Here is a 22,865-nt window from a genome sequence, read left to right as displayed (position 1 = left end):
CATCCCGAACAATAGTTTATACCTCTGAAGGTATATAGCGTATCTCCTTGTGCTATATCCTGCACGGAATAATAATATAGTAGTTATATTCTGTACATAGGGGGCAGTATTATAGTAGTTATATTCTTGTATATAGGATCAGTATTATAGTAGTTATATTCTTGTACATAGGAGCAGTATTATAGTAGTTATATTCTTGTACATAGAGGGCAGTATTATAGTAGTTATATTCTTGTACATAGGGGGCAGTATTATAGTAGTTATATTCTTGTACATAGGGGCAGTATTATAGTAGTTATATTCTTCTACATAGGGGGAAGTATTATAGTAGTTATATTCTTGTATATAGGGGCAGTATTATAGTAGTTATATTTTTGTATATAGGGGCTGTATTATAGTAGTTATATTCTTGTACATAAGGGGCAGTATTATAGTAGTTATATCCTTGTACATAAGGGGCAGTATTATAGTACTTATATTCTTGCACATAGGAGCAGTATTATAGCAGTTATATTCCTGTACATAGGGGTAGTATTATAGTAGTTATATTCTTCCACATAGGAGCAGTATTATAGTAGTTATATTCTTGCACATAGGAGCAGTATTATAGTAGTTATATCCTTGTACATAGGGGTAGTATTATAGTAGTTATATTTCTGTATATAGGGAGCACTATTATAGTAGTTATATTCTTGTACATAGGGGCAGTATATAGTGGTTATATTCTTGTACATAGGAGCAGTAATATAGTAGTTGTATTCTTGTACACAGGAGCAGTATTATAGTAGTTATATTTCTGTATATAGGGAGCAGTATTATAGTAGTTATATTCTTGTACATAGGGGCAGTATTATAGTAGTTATATTCTTGTATGTAGGAGCAGTATTATAGTAGTTATATTCTTGTATGTAGGAGCAGTATTATAGTAGTTATATTCTTGTATATAGGGGCAGTATTATAGTAGTTACATTCTTGTATATAGGGGCTGCATTATAGTAGTTATATTCTTGTAAATAGGGGCTGTATTATAGTAGTAGTTACAGTATATTCCTGTACATAGGAGCAGTATTATAGTAGTTATATTCTTGTACATAGGGGGCAGTATTATAGTAGTTATATTCTTATACATAGGACCAGTATTATAGTAGTTATATTCTTGTACATAGGGGCAGTAATATAGTAGTTATATTCTTGTATATAGGGGCAGTATTATAGTAGTTATAATCTTGTATATAGGGGCAGCATTATAGTAGTTATATTCTTGTATATAGGGACTGTATTATAGTACTTATATTCTTGTACATAGGGGCAGTATTATAGTAGTTATATTCTTGCACATAGGGGCGGTATAATAGTAGTTATATTCTTGTATATAGGGGCTGTATTATAGTAGTTATATTCCTGTACATAGGAGCAGTATTATAGTAGTTATATTCTTGTACATAGGGGGCAGTATTATAGTAGTTATATTCTTATACATAGGAGCAGTATTATAGTAGTTATATTCCTGTGCATAGGAGCAGTATTATGGTAGTTATATTCTTGTATATAGGGGCTGTATTATAGTAGTTATATTCTTGTACATAGGGGCAGTATTATAGTAGTTATATTCCTGTACATAGGAGCAGTATTATAGTAGTTATATTCTTGTACATAGGGGGCAGTATTATAGTAGCTATATTCTTGTACATAAGGGGCAATATTATAGTAGTTATATTCTTGTATATAGGAGCAGTATTATAGTAGTTATATTCTTGTACATAAGGGGCAGTATTATAGTAGTTATATTTCTGTATATAGGGAGCAGTATTATAGTAGTTATATTCTTGTACATAGGGGCAGTATTATAGTGGCTATATTCTTGTACATAGGGGCAGTATTATAGTAGTTATATTTCTGTATATAGGGAGCAGTATTATAGTAGTTATATTCTTGTACATAGGAGCAGTATTATAGTGGTTATATTCTTGTACATAGGTGCAGTATTATAGTAGTTATATTCTTGTACATAGGGGCAGTATTATAGTAGTTATATTCTTGTACATAGGAGCAGTATTATAGTAGTTATATTCTTGTACATAGGGGGCAGTATTATAGTAGCTATATTCTTGTACATAAGGGGCAATATTATAGTAGTTATATTCTTGTATATAGGAGCAGTATTATAGTAGTTATATTCTTGTACATAAGGGGCAGTATTATAGTAGTTATATTTCTGTATATAGGGAGCAGTATTATAGTAGTTATAATCTTGTACATAGGGGCAGTATTATAGTAGTTATATTCTTGTACATAGGGGGCAGTATTATAGTAGTTATATTCTTGTATATAAGAACAGTATTATAGTAGTTATATTCCTGTACATAGGGGCAGTATTATACTAGTTATATTCTTGTACATAGGAGCAGTATTATAGTAGTTTTATTCTTGTATATAGGGGCAGTATTATAGTAGTTATATTCTTGTGTATAGGGGCGGTATTATAGTAGTTATATTCTTGTACATAGGGGCAGTATTATAGTAATAGTTACAGTATATTCCTGTACATAGGAGCAGTATTATAGTAGTTATATTCTTGTATATAGGGGGCAGTATTATAGTAGTTATATTCCTATACATAGGGGCAGTATTGTACTAGTTATATTCTTGCACATAGGAGCAGTATTGTAGTTGTTGTATTCTTGTACATAGGGGACAGTATTGTAGTAGTTATATTCTTGTACATAGGGGCAGTATTATAGTAGTTATATTCTTGTACATAGGGGGCAGTATTATAGTAGTTATATTCTTGTACATCAGAGCACTATTATAGTAGTTATATTCTTGTACATAGGGGCAGTATTATAGTAGTTATATTGCTGTACATAGGAGCAATATTATAGTAGTTATATTCTTGTACATAGGGGGCAGTATTATAGTAGTTATATTCTTGTACATAAGGGGCAGTATTACAGTAGTTATATTCTTGTATATAGGAGCAGTATTATAGTAGTTATATTCTTGCACATAGGAGCAGTATTATAGTAGTTATATTCTTGTACATAAGGGGCAGTATTATAGTAGTTATATTCTTGTATATAGGAGCAGTATTATAGTAGTTATATTCTTGCACATAGGAGCAGTATTATAGTAGTTATATTCTTGCACATAGGAGCAGTATTAGAGTAGTTATATTTCTGTATATAGGGAGCAGTATTATAGTAGTTATATTCTTGTACATAGGGAGTAGTATTATAGTAGCTATATTCTTGTACATAGGGGGCAGTATTATAGTAGTTATATTCTTGTACATAGGAGCAGTATTATAGTAGTTATATTCTTGTACCTAGGAGGCAGTATTATAGTAGTTATATTCTTGTACATAGGAGCAGTATTATAGTAGTTATATTCTTGTACATAGGAGCACTATTATAGTAGTTATATTATTGTACATAGGAGCACTATTATAGTAGTTATATTCTTCTACATATGGGGCAGTATTATAGCAGTTATATTCTTGTACAAAGGGGGCAGTATTGTAGTAGTTATATTCTTATACATAGGGGCAGTATTATAGTAGTTATTTTCTTGTACATAGGGGCAGTATTATAGTAGTTATATTCTTATACATAGCAGCAGTATTATAGTAGTTATATTCTTGTACATAGGGGCAGTATTATAGTAGTTATTTTCTTGTACATAGGGAGCAGTATTGTACTAGTTATATTCTTGTACATAGGGGCAGTATTATAGTAGTTATATTCTTGTACATAGGAGCAGTATTATAGTAGTTATATTCTTGTACATAGGAGCACTGTTATAGTAGTTATATTCTTGTACATAGGGGCAGTATTATAGTAGTTATATGCTCGTACATAGGAGCAGTATTATAGTAGTTATATTCTTGTACATAGGGGCAGTATTATAGTAGTTATATTCTTGTACATAGGGGACAGTATTATAGTACTTATATTCTTGTACATAGGGGGCAGTATTATAGTACTTATATTCTTGTACATCAGAGCACTATTATAGTAGTTATATTCTTGTACATATGGGGCAGTATTATAGTAGTTATATTCTTGTACATAGGGGACAGTATTATAGTAGTTATATTCTTGTACATAGGGGGCAGTATTATAGTACTTATATTCTTGTACATCAGAGCACTATTATAGTAGTTATATTCTTGTACATATGGGGCAGTATTATAGTAGTTATATTCTTGTACATAGGAGCAGTATTGTAGTTGTTGTATTCTTGTACATAGGGGACAGTATTGTAGTAGTTATATTCTTGTACATAGGGGCAGTATTATAGTAGTTATATTCTTGTACATAGGGGGCAGTATTATAGTAGTTATATTCTTGTACATAGGGGGCAGTATTATAGTACTTATATTCTTGTACATCAGAGCACTATTATAGTAGTTATATTCTTGTACATATGGGGCAGTATTATAGTAGTTATATTCTTGTACATAGGGGACAGTATTATAGTACTTATATTCTTGTACATAGGAGCAGTATTATAGTAGTTATTTTCTTGTACATAGGGAGCAGTATTATAATAGTTATATTCTTGTACATAGGGGCAGTATTATACTAGTTATATTCTTGTACATAGGGGGCAGTATTATAGTAGTTATATTCTTGTACATAGGAGCAGTATTATAGTAGTTATATTCTTGTACATATGGGGCAGTATTATAGTAGTTATATTATTGTACATAGGGAGCAGTATTATAGTAGTTATATTCTTGTACATAGGGGACAGTATTATAGTAGTTATATTCTTGTACATAGGGGGCAGTATTATAGTAGTTATATTCTTGTACATAGGGGGCAGTATTGTGGTATTTATTTTCTTGTACATAGGGAGCAGTATTATAATATTTATATTCTTGTACATAGGGGCAGTATTATACTAGTTATATTCTTGTACATAGGGGGCAGTATTATAGTAGTTATATTCTTGTACATAGGAGCAGTATTATAGTAGTTATATTCTTGTACATAGGGGTAGTATTATACTAGTTATATTCTTGTACATAGGGGGCAGTATTATAGTAGTTATATTCTTGTATATAGGAGCAGTATTATAGTAGTTATATTCTTGCACATAGGAGCAGTATTATTCTAGTTATATTCTTGTACATAGGGGGCAGTATTATAGTAGTTATATTCTTGTACATAGGAGCAGTATTATAGTAGTTATATTCTTGTACATAGGGGCAGTAATATAGCAGTTATATTCTTGTACATAGGGAGCAGTATTATAGTAGTTATATTCCTGTACATAGGGAGCAGTGTTATAGTAGTTATATTCTTGTACATAGGGGGCAGTATTATAGTAGTTATATTCTTGTACATAGGGAACAGTATTATAGTAGTTATATTCTTGTACATAGTGGGCAGTATTATAGTAGTTATATTCTTGTACATAGGGGGCAGTATTATAGTATTTATGTTCTTGTACATAGGAGCAGTATTATAGTAGTTAAATTCTTGTACATAGGAGGCAGTATTATAGTAGTTATATTCTTGTACATAGGGGGCAGTATTATAGTAGTTATATTCTTGTACATAGGGGCAGTATTATAGTAGTTATATTCTTGTACATAGGGGCAGTATTATACTAGTTATATTCTTGTACATAGGAGCAGTATTATAGTAGTTATATTCTTGTACATAGGAGCAGTATTATAGTAATTATATTCTTGTACATAGGGGCAGTATTATAGTAGTTATATTCTTGTACATAGGGGCAGTATTATACTAATTATATTCTTGTACATAGGAGCAGTATTATAGTAGTTATATTCTTGTACATAGGGAGCAGTATTATACTAGTTATATTCTTGTACATAGGGGCAGTATTATACTAGTTATATTCTTGTACATAGGGGGCAGTATTATAGTAGTTATATTCTTGTACATAGGGAGCAGTATTATGCTAGTTATATTCTTGTACATAGGGGCAGTATTATACTAGTTATATTCTTGTACATAGGGGACAGTATTATAGTAGTTATATTCTTGTACATAAGGGGCAGTATTATAGTAGTCATATTTTTGTACATAGGGGGCAGTATTGTAGTAGTTATTTTCTTGTACATAGGGAGCAGTATTATAATATTTATATTCTTGTACATAGGGGCAGTATTATACTAGTTATATTCTTGTACATAGGGGGCAGTATTATAGTAGTTATATTCTTGTACATAGGAGCAGTATTATAGTAGTTATATTCTTGTACATAGGGGTAGTATTATACTAGTTATATTCTTGTACATAGGGGGCAGTATTATAGTAGTTATATTCCTGCACATAGGGAGCAGTGTTATAGTATTTATATTCTTGTACATAGGGGGCAGTATTATTGTAGTTATATTCTTGTACATAGGGAACAGTATTATAGTAGTTATATTCTTGTACATAGTGGGCAGTATTATAGTAGTTATATTATTGTACATAGGGGCAGTATTATAGTAGTTATGTTCTTGTACATAGCAGCAGTATTATAGTAGTTAAATTCTTGTACATAGGGGCAGTATTATAGTAGTTATATTCTTGTACATAGGGAGCAGTATTATAGCAGTTATATTCTTGTACATAGGGGCAGTATTATAGTAGTTATATTCTTGTACATAGGGGCAGTATTATAGTAGTTATATTCTTGTACATATAGGAGCAGTATTATAGTAGTTATATTCTTGTACATAGTAGCAGTATTATAGTAGTCATATTCTTGTACATAGGAGCAGTATTATGGTAGTTATATTCTTGTACATAGGAGCAGTATTATAGTAGTTATATTCTTGTACATAGGGGGCAGTATTATAGTAGTTATATTCTTGTACATAGGGAGCAGTATTATAGTAGTTATATTCTTGTACATAGGAGCAGTATTATAGTAGTTATATTCTTGTACATAGCAGCAGTATTATAGTAGTTATATTCTTGTACATAGCAGCAGTATTATAGTAGTTATATTCTTGTACATAGGGGCAGTATTATAGTAGTTATATTCTTGTACATAGGGGCAGTATTATAGTAGTTATATTCCTGTACATAGGGGGCAGTATTATAGTAGTTATTTTTTTATATATAAAATAGTTTTATTATACATTACGTTCATGACTATTATTATTCGCTCCTCAGGCCTCTCAGCTTCTGGTAACTTTTGATGAACATGTTATGACGAACAACTTCAAGTTTGGAGTTATATACCAGAAACCAGGGCAGGTAAGGGACATAAACCCAGCAATGGGCCAGTAGATCTCACTTTAGACATATACATCTTCTATCAGTTTGGAGTTTTTCAGTGAACGGCACTTAAATTAATATGTTTACAATAAGTTGAAGTTTCCTTCATTGATAGTAATGCTGGGTCTCCTGGGGTACAGAATCCTCTGTGATATAAACTCTGCTAACGTTAACATTAAAGTAACTTCATTAATATCCACATCCTATGTGGCACTGTGGTGAGATCAACCACTTACTGGAAAGCAGCAGCAGCAGCGTAGGGGAAATTGTAACTGTGCTGACCAGTGCATTTGTGAATTCAACACTGAAGTGTGATAACACACTTACTGGAGAGAAGGACAAGTATGAAGGACTTCATGCAGCAGTACTGAACAGTGTAGCTTTGAATCCAGGATTGGGGTGGGATAAAACACTTATCAGAAAGCAGTAGCAGAATACATGGCATTGGAAGCATGGTGGCTTAGTGGTTTTCACTGCAGTCTTGCAGCACTGGGATCCTGGGTTCAAACCCCACCAAGAACAACATCTACAAGGAGTTTGTATGTGCTCCTGAGACCCCTAATAGGGAAAGCTCCTTGAGGCTGTGTGCCCACGTAGCGTTTTTCAAGCGTATATGCTGCGGAATTTCCGCAGCGTAAACGCTTGAAAAACGCATGTAGATCCGCACCCCATGGTCCCCAATGGCATTCCGCAATGTCAATGCCCATGCTGCGGATTTTTCCGCAGCGTATATGCTGCAGTCAAAAATCCGCAGCATGTTCATTAATTTTGCGGAAGCGCAGCGGAATCAATGTGCGGATGGTACCCAAGTCTGGAGGAGAGGAGACTCTCATCCAGACCTGGGTACCAAAGAACCTGTAAAAAAAAGAATAAAATAAAGTTTATACTTATCTTATGATGTTTTCCCTCCGTCGCGCTGTTGTCTGAAGGACCTGCCACGTCATTGAGTCATGTGACCCACCACATGACTCAATGACGTCACCGCAGGTCCTGCACACAACAGCGTGAGCCGCTCAAGCCTCCGGACGGGGCAGAGAATGCATCAGAAGGTGAGTATAAAGTTTATTTTTTTATTTTTTACCATTCTGAACAAGTTGTCAAGCACTTTTCCAAGTGATGCTTGGAGAAGTGCTTGATAACCCGCATGCGGAAATGCATGCAAAGACGCCTCACAAACGCTTCTACCTGGCGGGAAAACCGCATGTAATATCCGCATGCGATTTTCCCGCCAGGGAGAAGCGTAAAAAATATGCTTCAGGTCCGCAACGTGGGCACATAGCCTTAATCCCAGGACAATTAAAAGTTCTTCAACTTTCTTTATACAATGTTTCAATATCTCTCAATGCTGATTGTGGCCTGATTGACACCATCACAGGACTCGTTATAGGAAAGTGCTCTGTTACACTGTAACAATCTGTGCACCTGTGCGGGGTATGAGACGGAGACACGTTCAGACCATAAATAATAAATTCTCAATTGACTGACAGAAAGCAGAGACCTGACAAAGGGTGAGTAATTGAACAACAAAGTATGATAGAAAGTTGCAGAATGTTTCATTATATGATGAATAAGCTTTATTTACATGGGACTGGAAAGACCCTTTAATGGATATGGACACTTTCAAGGGCAATAATTGTTTTGCACTCTTTGGCATTTTAGTTCCCTGCCCATTGCTGGTGAAAAATGAGCAAACAGAGAATCTGTCAGTAAGCTCATTCCTAGGGGAGTTTGTAACTATTTTTATCTGTCTTTTTTTTTTAGCTTTTCTCAGGTGTTTTATGACCATAGACCACTTGAAAGTTGAGCTGAGCTTTCATTTGGTCATAAGTCAGCAGAGAGAAGCTCAGATAAAGACAGATAAGGGTTATAAACTCTCTGTCAGGGATGCTGCGGTGCCAGTGCAACTTTTGTTTTTACAATGTACAGCATTTTTAAAGCCACCAAAATGGCAAAAAAGATGCATGTTTGGTATCGCCGTAATTGTACTGACCTTGGAGAATCATAGCACTAGGTCTAAAAACGTGGTGGAATTTCGTTCTGTATAATTTTTCCTATCTTGGATTTTTTTAAATAATTTTTCAGTATACTATTTGGTATAATGAATGGTGTCAATCAAAACTACAACTCATCATGCCAAGAAGAAGCATTTATACGGCTATAGGGAAGGAAAAATGTAAAAAAAGATACAAAAAAGTTAAGGTTCTTGAAAAAGGGGAAGAAAAGATGAAAGGGCAAAAGCGAAAATTGGCTTCTTCCTTAAGTGGTTAATACTTTTCACTCCTCTTTTGCCAGTAAAATTGAATGTGGGATTTCAGCCTTAAAGGGATTGTTTTAAATAAAAAAAAACACATTATCTACTCACAGGATAGATGATAAATCTATGATCCTTGGGCGTCTGGCTTAACAGAGCCCAAACAATCCTGAGAACTGGGAGTCCAAAGTCCCCTGTGTGAATGGAGCAGTATTGAGCATGTGCGACCAACACTCCTATGGACATTGCAGGAGCGACAGTAAGCATGTGCGACCACCACTCCTATGGACATTGCAGGAGCGACAGTAAGCATGTGCGACCACCACTCCTATGGATATTGCTGGAGCGACAGTGAGCATGTGTGACCACCACTCCTATGGACATTGCAGGAGCGACAGTAAGCATGTGCAACCACCACTCCTATGGATATTGCTGGAGCGACAGTGAGCATGTGCAACCACCACTCCTATGGACATTGCAGGAGCGACAATGAGCATGTGCGACCACCACCCCTATGGACATTGCAGGAGCAACAGTGAGCATGTGCGACCACCACTCCTATGGATATTGCTGGAGCGACAGTGAGCATGTGCGACCACCACTCCTATGGATATTGCTGGAGCGACAGTGAGCATGTGCGACCACCACTCCTATGGACATGGCTGGAGCGACAGTGAGCATGTGCGACCACCACTCCTATGGATATTGCTGGAGCGACAGTGAGCATGTGCGACCACCACTCCTATGGATATTGCTGGAGCGACAGTGAGCATGTGCGACCACCACTCCTATGGACATGGCTGGAGCGACAGTGAGCATGTGCGACCACCACTCCTATGGATATTGCTGGAGCGACAGTGAGCATGTGCGACCACCACTCCTATGGACATGACTGGAGTGACAGTGAGCATGTGCGACCACCACTCCTATGGACATTGCAGGAGCGACAGTGAGCATGTGCGACCACCACCCCTATGGACATTGCAGGAGCGACAGTGAGCATGTGCGACCACCACTCCTATTGATATTGCTTTAGAGACAGTGAGCATGTGCGACCACCACTCCTATGGATATTGCTGGAGCGACAGTGAGCATGTGCGACCACCACTCCTATGAACATTGCTGGAGCCACAGTGAGAATGTGCGACCACCCCTCCTATGGACATTGCAGAAGCGACAGTGAGCATGTGTGACCACCACTCCTATGGGCATTGCTGGAGCGACAGTGAGCATGTGCGACTACCACTCCTATGGATATTGCTGAAGCGACAGTGAACATGTGCGACTGCCACTCCTGTGGACATTGCTAGAGTGACAGTGAGAATGTGCGACCACCACTCCTATGGACATTGCTGGAGCGACAGTGAGCATGTGCGACCACCACTCCTATGGGCATTGCTGGAACAACAATGAGCATGTGCGACCACCACTCCTATGGATATTGCTGGAGCGACAGTGAGCATGTGTGACCACCACTCCCATGGGCATTGCTGGAGTGACAGTGAGCATGTGCGACCACCACTCCTATGGATATTGCTGGAGCAACAGTGAGCATGTGTGACCACCACTCCTTTGGGATTTGATGGAGCGACAGTGAGCATGTGCGACCACGACTCCTATGAACATTGCTGGAGCGACAGTTAGAATGTGCTACCACCACTCCTATGGACATTGCAGGAGCGACAGTGAGCATGTGCGACCACCACTCCTATGGATATTGCTGGAGCGACAGTGAGCATGTGCGACCACCACTCCTATGGACATTGCAGGAGCGACAATGAGCATGTGCGACCACCACTCCTATGGATATTGCTGGAGCGACAGTGAACATGTGCGACCACCACTCCTATGGGCATTGCTGGAGCGACAGTGAGCATGTGCTACCACGACTCCTATGAACATTGCTGGAGCGACAGTTAGAATGTGCTACCACCACTCCTATGGACATTGCAGGAGCGACAGTGAGCATGTGCGACCACCACTCCTATGGATATTGCTGGAGCGACAGTGAGCATGTGCGACCACCACTCCTATGGACATTGCAGGAGCGACAATGAGCATGTGCGACCACCACTCCTATGGATATTGCTGGAGCGACAGTGAACATGTGCGACCACCACTCCTATGGGCATTGCTGGAGCGACAGTGAGCATGTGCGACCACCACTCCTATGAACATTGCTGGAGCGACAGTGAGCATCTGTGACCACCACTGCTATAAACATTGCTGGAGCGACAGTGAGCAAGTGCAACCACCACTCCAATGGGCATTGCTGGAGTGACAGTGAGCATGTGCGACCACCACTCCTATGGATATGGCTGGAGCGACAGTGAGCATGTGTGACCACCACTCCTATAGACATTGCTGAAGCGACAGTGAGCATGTGCGACCACCACTCCGATGGACATTGCTGGAGCGACAGTGAGCATGTGCGACCACCACTCCTATGAATATTGCTGGAGCAACAGTGAGCATGTACGACCACCACTCTTATGAATATTGCTGGAGCGACAGTGAGCATGTGCAACCACCACTCCTATGAACATTGCTGGAGCGACAGTGAGCATCTGTGACCACTACTGCTATAAACATTGCTGGAGCGACAGTGAGCAAGTGCGACCACCACTCCAATGGGCATTGCTGGAGTGACAGTGAGCATGTGCGACCACCACTCCTATGGATATGGCTGGAGCGACAGTGAGCATGTGTGACCACCACTCCTATGGACATTGCTGAAGCGACAGTGAGCATGTGCGACCACCACTCCGATGGACATTGCTGGAGCGACAGTGAGCATGTGCGACCACCACTCCTATGAATATTGCTGGAGCAACAGTGAGCATGTGCGACCACCACTCCTATGAATATTGCTGGAGCGACAGTGAGCATGTGCAACCACCACTCCTATGGATATTGCTGGAGCGACAGTGGGAATGTGCGACCACCACTCCTATGGACATTTCTGGAGCGACAATGAGCATGTGCGACCACCACTCCAATGAATATTGCTGGAGCGACAGTGAGCATGTGTGACCACCACTCCTATGAATATTGCTGGAGCGACAGTGAGAATGTGTGACCACAACTCCTATGGATATTGCTGGAGCGACAGTGAGAATGTGCGACCACCACTCTTATGAATATTGCTGGAGCGACAGTGAGCATGTACGACCACCACTCTTATGAATATTGCTGGAGCGACAGTGAGCATGTGCAACCACCACTCCTATGAACATTGCTGGAGCGACAGTGAGCATCTGTGACCACCACTGCTATAAACATTGCTGGAGCGACAGTGAGCAAGTGCGACCACCACTCCAATGGGCATTGCTGGAGTGACAGTGAGCATGTGCGACCACTACTCCTATGGATATGGCTGGAGCGACAGTGAGCATGTGTGACCACCACTCCTATGGACATTGCTGAAGCGACAGTGAGCATGTGCGACCACCACTCCGATGGACATTGCTGGAGCGACAGTGAGCATGTGCGACCACCACTCCTATGAATATTGCTGGAGCAACAGTGAGCATGTGCGACCACCACTCCTATGAATATTGCTGGAGCGACAGTGAGCATGTGCAACCACCACTCCTATGGATATTGCTGGAGCGACAGTGAGCATGTGCAACCACCACTCCTATGGATATTGCTGGAGCGACAGTTGGAATGTGCGACCACCACTCCTATGGACATTTCTAGAGCGACAGTGAGCATGTGCGACCACCACTCCTATGAATATTGCTGGAGCGACAGTGAGCATGTGCGACCACCACTCCTATGAATATTGCTAGAGCGACAGTGAGCATGTGCGACCACCACTCCTATGAATATTGCTGGAGCGACAGTGAGCATGTGTGACCACCACTCCTATGAATATTGCTGGAGCGACAGTGAGAATGTGTGACCACAACTCCTATGGATATTGCTGGAGCAACAGTGAGCATGTGCGACCACCACTCCTATGGGCATTGCTGGAGCGACAGTGAGCATGTGCGACCACCACTCCTATGAATATTGCTGGAGCGACAGTGAGCATGTGCGACCACCACTCCTATGGACATTGCTGGAGCGACAGTGAGCATGTGCAACCACCACTCCTATGGATATTGCTGGAGCGACAGTGAGCATGTGCGACCACCACTCTTATGGATATTGCTGGAGCGACAGTGAGCATGTGCGACCATCACTCCTAAAGACAGTGAATGGAGATGTGTTGCACATGCTCACTAACGTTCCATTCATACAAGGGGTTTGCTACTCCATGTTTTTCTGACTACTGGGGGTCCCCGCTAAACAGATCTCTAGACTTCACAGGATGCAAATCTGAGCTTTTTCGTATGGTGGTCTCCTTTAAGGATCCTATTATAAATTATATAAAAGGGAAATCCCAAGTTTCCCTGAAGTGTGCCTTTAATTACGTCCTTATCCTTATCCATCATTGTCATCTGTCTTCTCCTTTTTGCTTTCTAGGTGAGTGAGTCCGAGATGTTCAGTAACACAGAGGAGAGTTTGGGATTTGCAGAATTTCTCAATTTCTTGGGAGAAAAAATCAACCTGCAGAATTTTAAAGGGTGAGAATATGGCGCTGAGTGGATGTGTTGTGGGACTCCGCTTTGTTAATGGACTGGGCTCGTGTGAGACATAATGAACTTTTCAATAATGCAGGGACATAAATAATGCACGCGGGCCACCCGGGTAAACATTTATCGCACTTTTACATATTGTGCAGATACCGAGTGTCTGGCGGGGGAGGGGGGGCCGATCTGATGATTCATTTTTGACACTTTAGATTCCGTGGTGGTCTGGACGTATCGCAGGGTCAGACGGGGACAGAGTCGGTGTATACCACATTCCGAGGCCACGAGATTATGTTCCATGTGTCCACAAAACTGCCCTACACGGCGGGGGACGTGCAGCAGGTCGGTGTCAAATTGTGCACAGTATCCAAAATGTTTCCTAATTTGTGACTTATCCAGAGGTAAGGTCGTCATCACTGACAGCTTTTCCCAGAGATTCACTATTTAGTAGAGATGAACGAATCTTATGAAATTCTAATTCTTTAGAATTTTCTTAGGAAATTCGATTCACCATGAATTAAAAGTTCTACAAAGTCTCCAATTGCCCTGAAACCCGTGTACGACACTATTCTCTTATGTTCACAAACTAATCTTCACTGCTGAGCTGTCACACACAATCTGTAATGTTTCTTCAGTGTTTCTGGCTTTCTCTCCTTACCTCTATTGTTAAGCTGTAAAGTGTGACGTCCTCTTGCTATCCAGATTCACCACGAATTGGCTCCTGCATTCCCTGCCTCGCTTTTATACTGGCTATTATAGTTCCTCCTGATTGGCTGTGCTATACAATGTGATTTTATAGTTGCAAAGCATTATGGGGAAGCCAGAGGTCATTTGACTCTGTCCTAGCTGATGCAGTCTTCTGCTTTGTGGGACATTTTAATCAATTTACACAAACTGAACCACAATTTGTTCAAATTCACGAATTCCCAAAAATTAGACACAAATTTAATTTGCAAGAAATCGATTCACTCATCTGTACTATTTAGCACATTATTGTAGATTTAGTTTCCTTGGCTCCAGCACATGACTGTTGCCCTTGTTAATCTTCACCACTTACCTGTTCCAGTCTACAGCCTAAATAAACCCCTCTGTAATATTAATTTACCCTCCTCTGTGTTGATTGCAGATTTTAGTTTCATCTGCAGCAATATAGTTTATAGCCAGTAAGCCCTCTGTAAGATCAATATAGTGACAAGTATTGGGGTCAATACTGCCCCCTAGGGTACCCACTGTAACAGACTCCTCTAATATTAACCCCAGTGGTAACCCATTCATAACTGTGAACTCTCCAATAATAACCCCCGAGGTACTTGCTAATAACTGGAAGCTCTCCAAAACTAACCATAGAGATACGGCACAGTGACCCCTTTAGTATTGATGCCTGGAGTAACCCATTGGTAATTGACACTTCTACAATAATGACCCCAAGGTAACTGTGATCCCTCTAATAAAACCCCCTGGGGTACAAACTGGTAACTGTGACCCCTTTAATATTGACCCATAGGGTACCCCACTGGTAACTGTGATGACCCCTTTAATATTGACCCCTTCGGTACCCTAATGGTAACTGTGACCCCTCTAATATTGACCCTTGGGGTACTGCTTGGTAACTGTGACCCCTCTAATATTGCCCCTGAGGTACCCTACTGATGATTGTTATTTGAACAATAATGACCCCTGGGGTACTTATAGTAATTGTGACCCCCATAATATTACTCCCCAGTGATAACTATGACCACTGCAATTCTAAACCACTAGTAACTGTAAACTATGACAAAACCCCACCCTGGAGGGACCCCTTCCCTGAGGCTACTGTGACCCAGGAGACTTCTGATCTTCCTTGTGACAACTTTATAGTGGGATTATGGAAACATTGTTCAGCGCTGTTATTAGATGGTGTGTTGATAGCTGGAGGAGTGGAAGGGGTTAAACCTGCGCCGCTGAATAGATGTGTGGAGCCAGAAAACTTGATAAAATAGGTAAGTGGTTTACTGTCAACGCGTTTCGAAGTTACACAAAAACTTCTTCCTCAGGACCAACGACAGCTCTGTAGTTTTTACAATATTACATTGTGTGGGACTGTGTGTTGGCATTATACAAGCACCATTTGGCGGTATGTATACCAGTACTGTGCGGCACTGTACTGCGTAATATCGCAGTAGTATCAGTGGCGATCGAGCTTTGTATTTTCAGCTCCAGAGGAAACGTCACATTGGAAATGACATTGTGTCCCTGGTCTATCAGGACGATGGTGCCGTCTTCTCCCCCGATATCATTACCTCCCATTTCCTACACTGCTACATGGGGGTCCAGTCCTGCCCAAGCCACAGCGGTAACTCCCTGTACAAGGTACGACCTCACGTCTTATCGGGTGAATCCAGCACGGGCACAAATTGTAAATTTTATTTTCTTAAAGGGATTCTTTACTATGATATTCCATCAATGCGACCGGTAATATTCAACTATTCATAACAATAGTGGACCTTCTAGACCACCCACAGCGCCACCATTGCACCTGGGTTGAGCTCGGTATTGCAGCGTAGTTGCAGCACTGCTCTATTCATTACAGTGGTGGTAACTGCAATACCAAACACGGGGTAAGGACAATGGTGGCGCTGCAGCTGGTGAAAGCAGGAGTCATGACCCTATAGCCACTGTCGTGAGCCCTTGGAAGTTGTGATCTATGGAGGTCCAGCAGTCAGACCTGCACCATTCCTAGGCATGGCAGTCACTGTCAGCATGGAGTCCCATCCTTTTGGATTAATCCCTTCTTTATAGGGTCATACTTGGAGTTTCCATAAGGGGGGCACTTCAGGAGGAGAGCTAATTTGCTCCACCCGTTAGACTCTTTTTCCTCCGGAGATCCTCATACAGTCGCATGGCTTATTAACATGTATGATCAGAATGACAGCATTCTCACCCTCAAGAATGTTTTTCATTCACTGATTGCAAGAAGAGAGTTCAGATATTGTGAAGAGTTCAAACAAAAAGGTTAGGATCTAAGGGGTAAGTTTTTTCCTTGTGGAGAGTGACATGCCAAGCCTGGCATGCCAGTATGAGGAGACTTTAACGCCTTGAATGTTCCTCTGGGAAATTAAATATGCAAATTGTCTCTTCGGAGAAGAAGAGGACTTGAACTCTAGTGCCACCTATTGGAAGTAGCAATCCTACAAGTCATTGTTGACCTTTTAACAAGCCTTTAAATATGACTTAGGATAAAAGCCAAACCAGAATCTCAATTTGTAGACACGGTGTTTTGTGGTATTGCCCTTCGTCAGTACTAAAAGTTAGAAAAGTTGAAAAACTTTAACTCGATGATTACATATGATGCAAGCACCGTGATGACGCCTTCACTGATCGCAGACCCATGGGTAGGAAAGGCCATCGATGCTATAATCAAGGAGAACCTAGTAGAACATAGTAATTCTCTCTTTGGTGTTCTCTGACATCCTGCGTGATTTCCCCCCCCTGCAATAGACACAATAATTTTCCATTGAGGTTAACAAATGTCTCTAGCTTTTAGCAGCGATGTATAAAAATAAAATAATTCCCAGACATAAGTGATGGCCGGCGTAAAATCCCATCTAATATAAATGATGCATCATAATAATCATAAAGGCCGATAGACTGGAGCCCGTACCACATAAACTAATGCAGCATGAGACATCTCCATACAATTCTAATTATATATTAACTAGATGGTGGCCCGATTCTAACGCATCGGGTATTCTAGAATATGTATGCGGCCGACCGGGCGCAATCAGCAGAACGTTGTTTAAATTTGGCGCCAAAATCGCTGATTGGTCGCGGCCGGCAACCGCGACTAATCAGCAAAACGGTGTTTAAATTTGGCGGCAATATCGGTGATTGGTCACGGGTGGCGGCCGCGACCAATCAGCGAACTGTGTTAGTGAGGATCGGAGAGCTTGTTTAAATTTGGCGATAAAATCGACCAATCAGCAGAGCGTTGTTTAAATTTGGCGGCAATCTCGCTGATTGGTCTCGGCCGACCGGCGCCCGGGACCAATCAGCAGAGCGTTGTTTAAGTTTGGCGCCCATCTCGCTGATTGGTCGCGGCTGGCGGCCGCGACCATTCAGCACAGCGGTGTTTACGTTTGGCGCCAATCTCGCTGATTGGTCGCGGTCGGCCGGCGGCCGCGACCATTCAACAGAGCGGTGTTTAAATTTAGCGCCAATCTCGCTGATTGGTCGCGGTCGGCCACTGCGACCAATCAGCAGAGCGACGTTTAAATTTGCCGGCCATCTCGCTGATTGGTCGCGGCCGGCCACCGCGACCAATCAGCACAGCGGTGTTTAAATTTTGCGCCAATCTCACTGATTGGTCGCGGCCGGCGACTGCGACCAATCAGCAGAGCGGCGTTTAAATTTGCCGGCCATCTCGCTGATTGGTCGCGGTGGCCGGCCGCGATTAATCAGCAGAGCGGCGTTTAAATTTGCCGCCCATCTCGCTCATTGGTCGCAGCCGGCCACCGTGATCAATCAGCAGAGCGGCGTTTAAATTTGCCGGCCATCTCGCTGATTGGTCGCGGCCGGCCACCGCGACCAATCAGCACAGCGGCGTTTAAATTTGCCGCCCATTTCGCTCACTGGTCGCGGCCGGCCACCGCGACCAATCAGCAGAGCGGCGTTTAAATTTGCCGCCCATCTCGCTGATTGGTCGCGGTCGGCCGGCCACCGCGACCAATCAGCATAGCGGCGTTTAAATTTGCCGCCCATCTCACTCATTGGTCGCGGCCGGCCACTGCGACCAATCAGCATAGCGGCGTTTAAATTTGCCGCCCATCTTGCTCAGTGGTCGCGGTGGCCGGCTGCTACCAATCAGCAGAGCGGCGTTTAAATTTGCCGCCCATCTCGCTCATTGGTCGCGGTGGCCGGCCGCTACTAATCAGCAGAGCGGCGTTTAAATTTGCCACCCATCTCGCTCATTGGTCGCGGTGGCCGGCCGCTACCAATCAGCAGAGCGGCGTTTAAATTTGCCGCCCATCTCGCTCATTGGTCGCGGTCGGCCGGCCACCGCGACCAATCAGCACAGCAGCATTTAAATTTGCCGCCCATCTCGCTCATTGGTCGCGGCCGGCGACCGCGACCAATCAGCAGAACGGCGTTTAAATTTGCCGCCCATCTCGCTCATTGGTCGCGGTGGCCGGCCGCTACTAATCAGCAGAGCGGCGTTTAAATTTGCCACCCATCTCGCTCATTGGTCGCGGTGGCCGGCCGCTACCAATCAGCAGAGCGGCGTTTAAATTTGCCGCCCATCTCGCTCATTGGTCGCGGTCGGCCGGCCACCGCGACCAATCAGCACAGCAGCATTTAAATTTGCCGCCCATCTCGCTCATTGGTCGCGGCCGGCGACCGCGACCAATCAGCAGAACGGCGTTTAAATTTGCCGCCCATCTCGCTGATTGGTCGCGGCCGGCCACCGCAACCAATCAGCGTCGTATTAGTGTGGGCCCGGGAGCGGCGCTGCTTGTGCGGCTCCGTATTAGCGAGGACCGGGGAGCGGCGCTGCCTGTGCGGCTCCTTCTGCTGCGAGAAGCCGGGAGATGAGCGGCTGCTCGCAGCAGAAGCATCCCGACCGGCGGCACCGCTCCCCGGTCCTCCGTTCACACTTGCTGTCGGGAGATCAGCGGGCCAAGCCACTGATCTTCCGACGTTAGCCGCATGGAGATCAGCGGCGCCGGTCGGGGTAGTTGTGCTGCTAGCGCCGCTCATCTCCCCGCTGCATCGCCGCTGACCTCCGTCCGCCATCTTTTTTCAGAAATCCCGCGGCGCTGATTGGCCGCTGCCGGACCAATGAGCGACGCGGGATTTCCAGGACAGACAGACGGGATAAGACGATTATATATATAGATAAGTGACAAAGACCAAAGAGGATGGAAAAAAAGAGACAGAAAACGTCCACATCTCAAGAGTTCTGGAAGCTGAGATCTGAGGAGCTGTTTGATGATGGTCCCACTGTGAACCACCAGCGGCCCTGTGAGACCTACAATGTGGAGGGAACAATGTTGTCACCAGGGGTGTAAAGCACCTGAACAGTGTGAGGACCCAACCTACAGCGCCCCATATCTCAGCTTCCTCAGCCCGGGATACTAGGGTCAGACTTGATGGTTTCTATGTGATGATTTGCCTGTGCAGTGAGGGAATGACTACTATCTTCTCTGCAGGTCTCCGTCACTGCCCGGGATGATGTTCCCGGATTTGGACCCGCTTTGCCGAATCCCGCAGTGTTCCAGAAGGTTAGTGGATAACCTAACCTGTGGATAATTTTAAAGCCAAAATAAGGACCCTCGAAAAGTATTGTGCTTTATATCATACCCATTCTCCAAGAATATCTGAAATGAGGGGAAGAATCAGAAAATCTCCCCAGCCCCTGAGACCCTCAGAAATCAGCAATTTTCTTCTTGCTAGATTTGGGAGGCAGGAAGCAAAACATGGAGGGGACCAGAAGGAGTGCGGAGAGGAAGGGGCTTAGCTATGGCTAAAAATTATATGCATCTCAAGCTAAATATTGACCTCCTGGCAGTGGCGTAACTAGAGTCCGATGAGCCCTGGTGCAAAATTTGGACCTGCCCTCCCCGCATGTTGGTCAGATGTATGGGCCCTTGTAGCATTCTAAATCCTATAAGGACATACGAGTTGCACTTCTTCCCCTATTATGTAGTAACGCCCCCCATCTAGAGCTCCTTCCTGGTATATATCCCCCATCCTGGCATATATGTCACTCATCCTGGTATGTATATATATGTCCTCCATCCTGGCATACAGTAAATCTGTATGTAGTGAGCTCCCTCTAGTGGTGGCTGTATAAATATGTATGTAGTGAGCTCCCTCTAGTGGTGACTGTATAAATCTGTATGTAGTGAGCTCCCTCTAGTGGTGGCTGTATAAATATGTATGTAGTGAGCTCCCTCTAGTTGTGACTGTATAAATCTGTATGTATTGAGCTCCCCCTAGTGGTGTCTGTATAAATCTGTATGTAGTGAGCTCCCCCTAGTGGTGACTGTATAAATCTGTATGTAGTGAGCTTCCTCTAGTGATGGCTGTATAAATCTGTATGTAGTGAGCTCCCTCTAGTGGTGGCTGTTTAAATCTGTATGTAGTGAGCTTCACATAGCAGTGACTGTATAAATCTGTAAAAAGTGTGTCCCCCTAGTGGTGGATGTATAAGTCTGTATGTTAGTGAGCATCCTCTAGTGATGGCTTCCTTAGCCTGAGACCCATCCTGGTATATATGTTTGGCATCCTTGTATATATGTTCCTTATCCTGAGACCCATCCTGGTATATATGTTCCCCATCCTGGTATATATGTTCAGCATCCTGGTATATGTCTCCCATTCTGCCACTGTTCTTTAATGCATAGAAAAAAAAAAAGATTATTCTCACCTTCCCTCCAATCCTCCTCCATGCGGCGTCCTCTTCTGAAGCCGACAGCTGACTTCATTGTGCAAGCGACGGGAGGCCATGACGTCACTGCCATGCACCAGCAGCCACGTGCACACTGACATCAGCTTCTGGCCTCTGATTGGCCGGCAGCGTGAATTGCTGCACATGGACCCGGAGGGTCCCCTGCATCGCAATATACAGTTAGGTCCCTATATATTTGGACAGAGACAATATTTTTCTAATTTTGGTTCTAGACATTACCACAATGAATTTTAAACAAAATAATTCAGATGCAGTTGAAGTTCAGACTTTCAGCTTTCATTTGAGGGTATCCACATTAAAATTGGATGAAGGGTTTAGGAGTTTCAGCTCCTTAACATGTGCCACCCTGTTTTTAAAGGGACCAAAAGTAATTGGACAGATTAAATAATTGTAAATAAAATGTTCATTTCTAGTACTTGGTTGAAAACCCTTTGTTGGCAATGACTGCCTGAAGTCTTGAACTCATGGACATCACCAGACGCTGTGTTTCCTCCTTTTTGATGCTCTGCCAGGCCTTCACTGCGGTGGTTTTCAGTTGCTGTTTGTTTGTGGGCCTTTCTGTCTGAAGTTTAGTCTTTAACAAGTGAAATGCATGCTCAGTTGGGTTGAGATCAGGTGACTGACTTGGCCATTCAAGAATATTCCACTTCTTTGCTTTAATAAACTCCTGGGTTGCTTTGGCTTTATGTTTTGGGTCATTGTCCATCTGTAGTATGAAACGACGACCAATCGGTTTGGCTGCATTTGGCTGGATCTGAGCACACAGTATGGCTCTGAATACATCAGAATTCATTCGGCTGCTTCTGTCCTGTGTCACATCATCGATAAACACTAGTGACCCAGTGCCGCTGGCAGCCATGCATGCCCGCGCCATCACACTGCCTCCGCCGTGTTTTACAGATGATGTGGTATGCTTTGGATCATGAGCTGTACCACGCCTTCACCATACTTTTCTCTTTCCATCATTCTGGTAGAGGTTGATCTTGGTTTCATCTGTCCAAAGAATGTTCTTCCAGAACTGTGCTGGCTTTTTTAGATGTTTTTTTAGCAAAGTCCAGTCTAGCCTTTTTCTTCTTGATGCTTATGAGTGGCTTGCACTGTGCAGTGAACCCTCTGTATTTACTTTCATGCAGTCTTCTCTTTATGGTAGATTTGGATATTGATACACCTACCTCCTGGAGAGTGTTGTTCACTTGGTTGGCTGTTGTGAAGGGGTTTCTCTTCACCATGGAGATTATTCTGCGATCATCCACCACTGTTGTCTTCCGTGGGCGCCCAGGTCTTTTTGCATTGATGAGTTCACCAGTGCTTTCTTTCTCAGGATGTACCAAACTGTAGAT

At 42.6% G+C, this 22,865-nt stretch overlaps 1 protein-coding gene across 3 annotated transcripts in view; it reads left to right on the top strand.

Annotated features, from left to right (window-relative positions):
- LOC141273214 (rap1 GTPase-activating protein 1-like) overlaps window positions 1–22,865 on the top strand; it is a 92,918-nt gene that overhangs the window by 43,666 nt on the left and 26,387 nt on the right. For all 3 annotated transcript variants that reach the window (XM_073684781.1, XM_073684782.1, XM_073684783.1), the window contains exons 10-14: window positions 7,143–7,226; window positions 13,972–14,072; window positions 14,291–14,420; window positions 16,272–16,427; window positions 20,264–20,335. In XM_073684781.1, coding sequence (XP_073540882.1) covers window positions 7,143–7,226; window positions 13,972–14,072; window positions 14,291–14,420; window positions 16,272–16,427; window positions 20,264–20,335 — 543 coding nt within the window. The remainder of the gene's footprint in view (window positions 1–7,142; window positions 7,227–13,971; window positions 14,073–14,290; window positions 14,421–16,271; window positions 16,428–20,263; window positions 20,336–22,865) is intronic.

This window comes from Phyllobates terribilis, unplaced genomic scaffold (assembly GCF_046119375.1).
Source record: "Phyllobates terribilis strain yellow unplaced genomic scaffold, ASM4611937v1 Scaffold_5__5_contigs__length_657084704, whole genome shotgun sequence".
NCBI classification, from domain to species: Eukaryota; Metazoa; Chordata; class Amphibia; order Anura; family Dendrobatidae; genus Phyllobates; species Phyllobates terribilis.
Note: the sequence above shows the minus strand (reverse complement) of the source record. Positions and strands in the feature narration are given on the sequence as shown.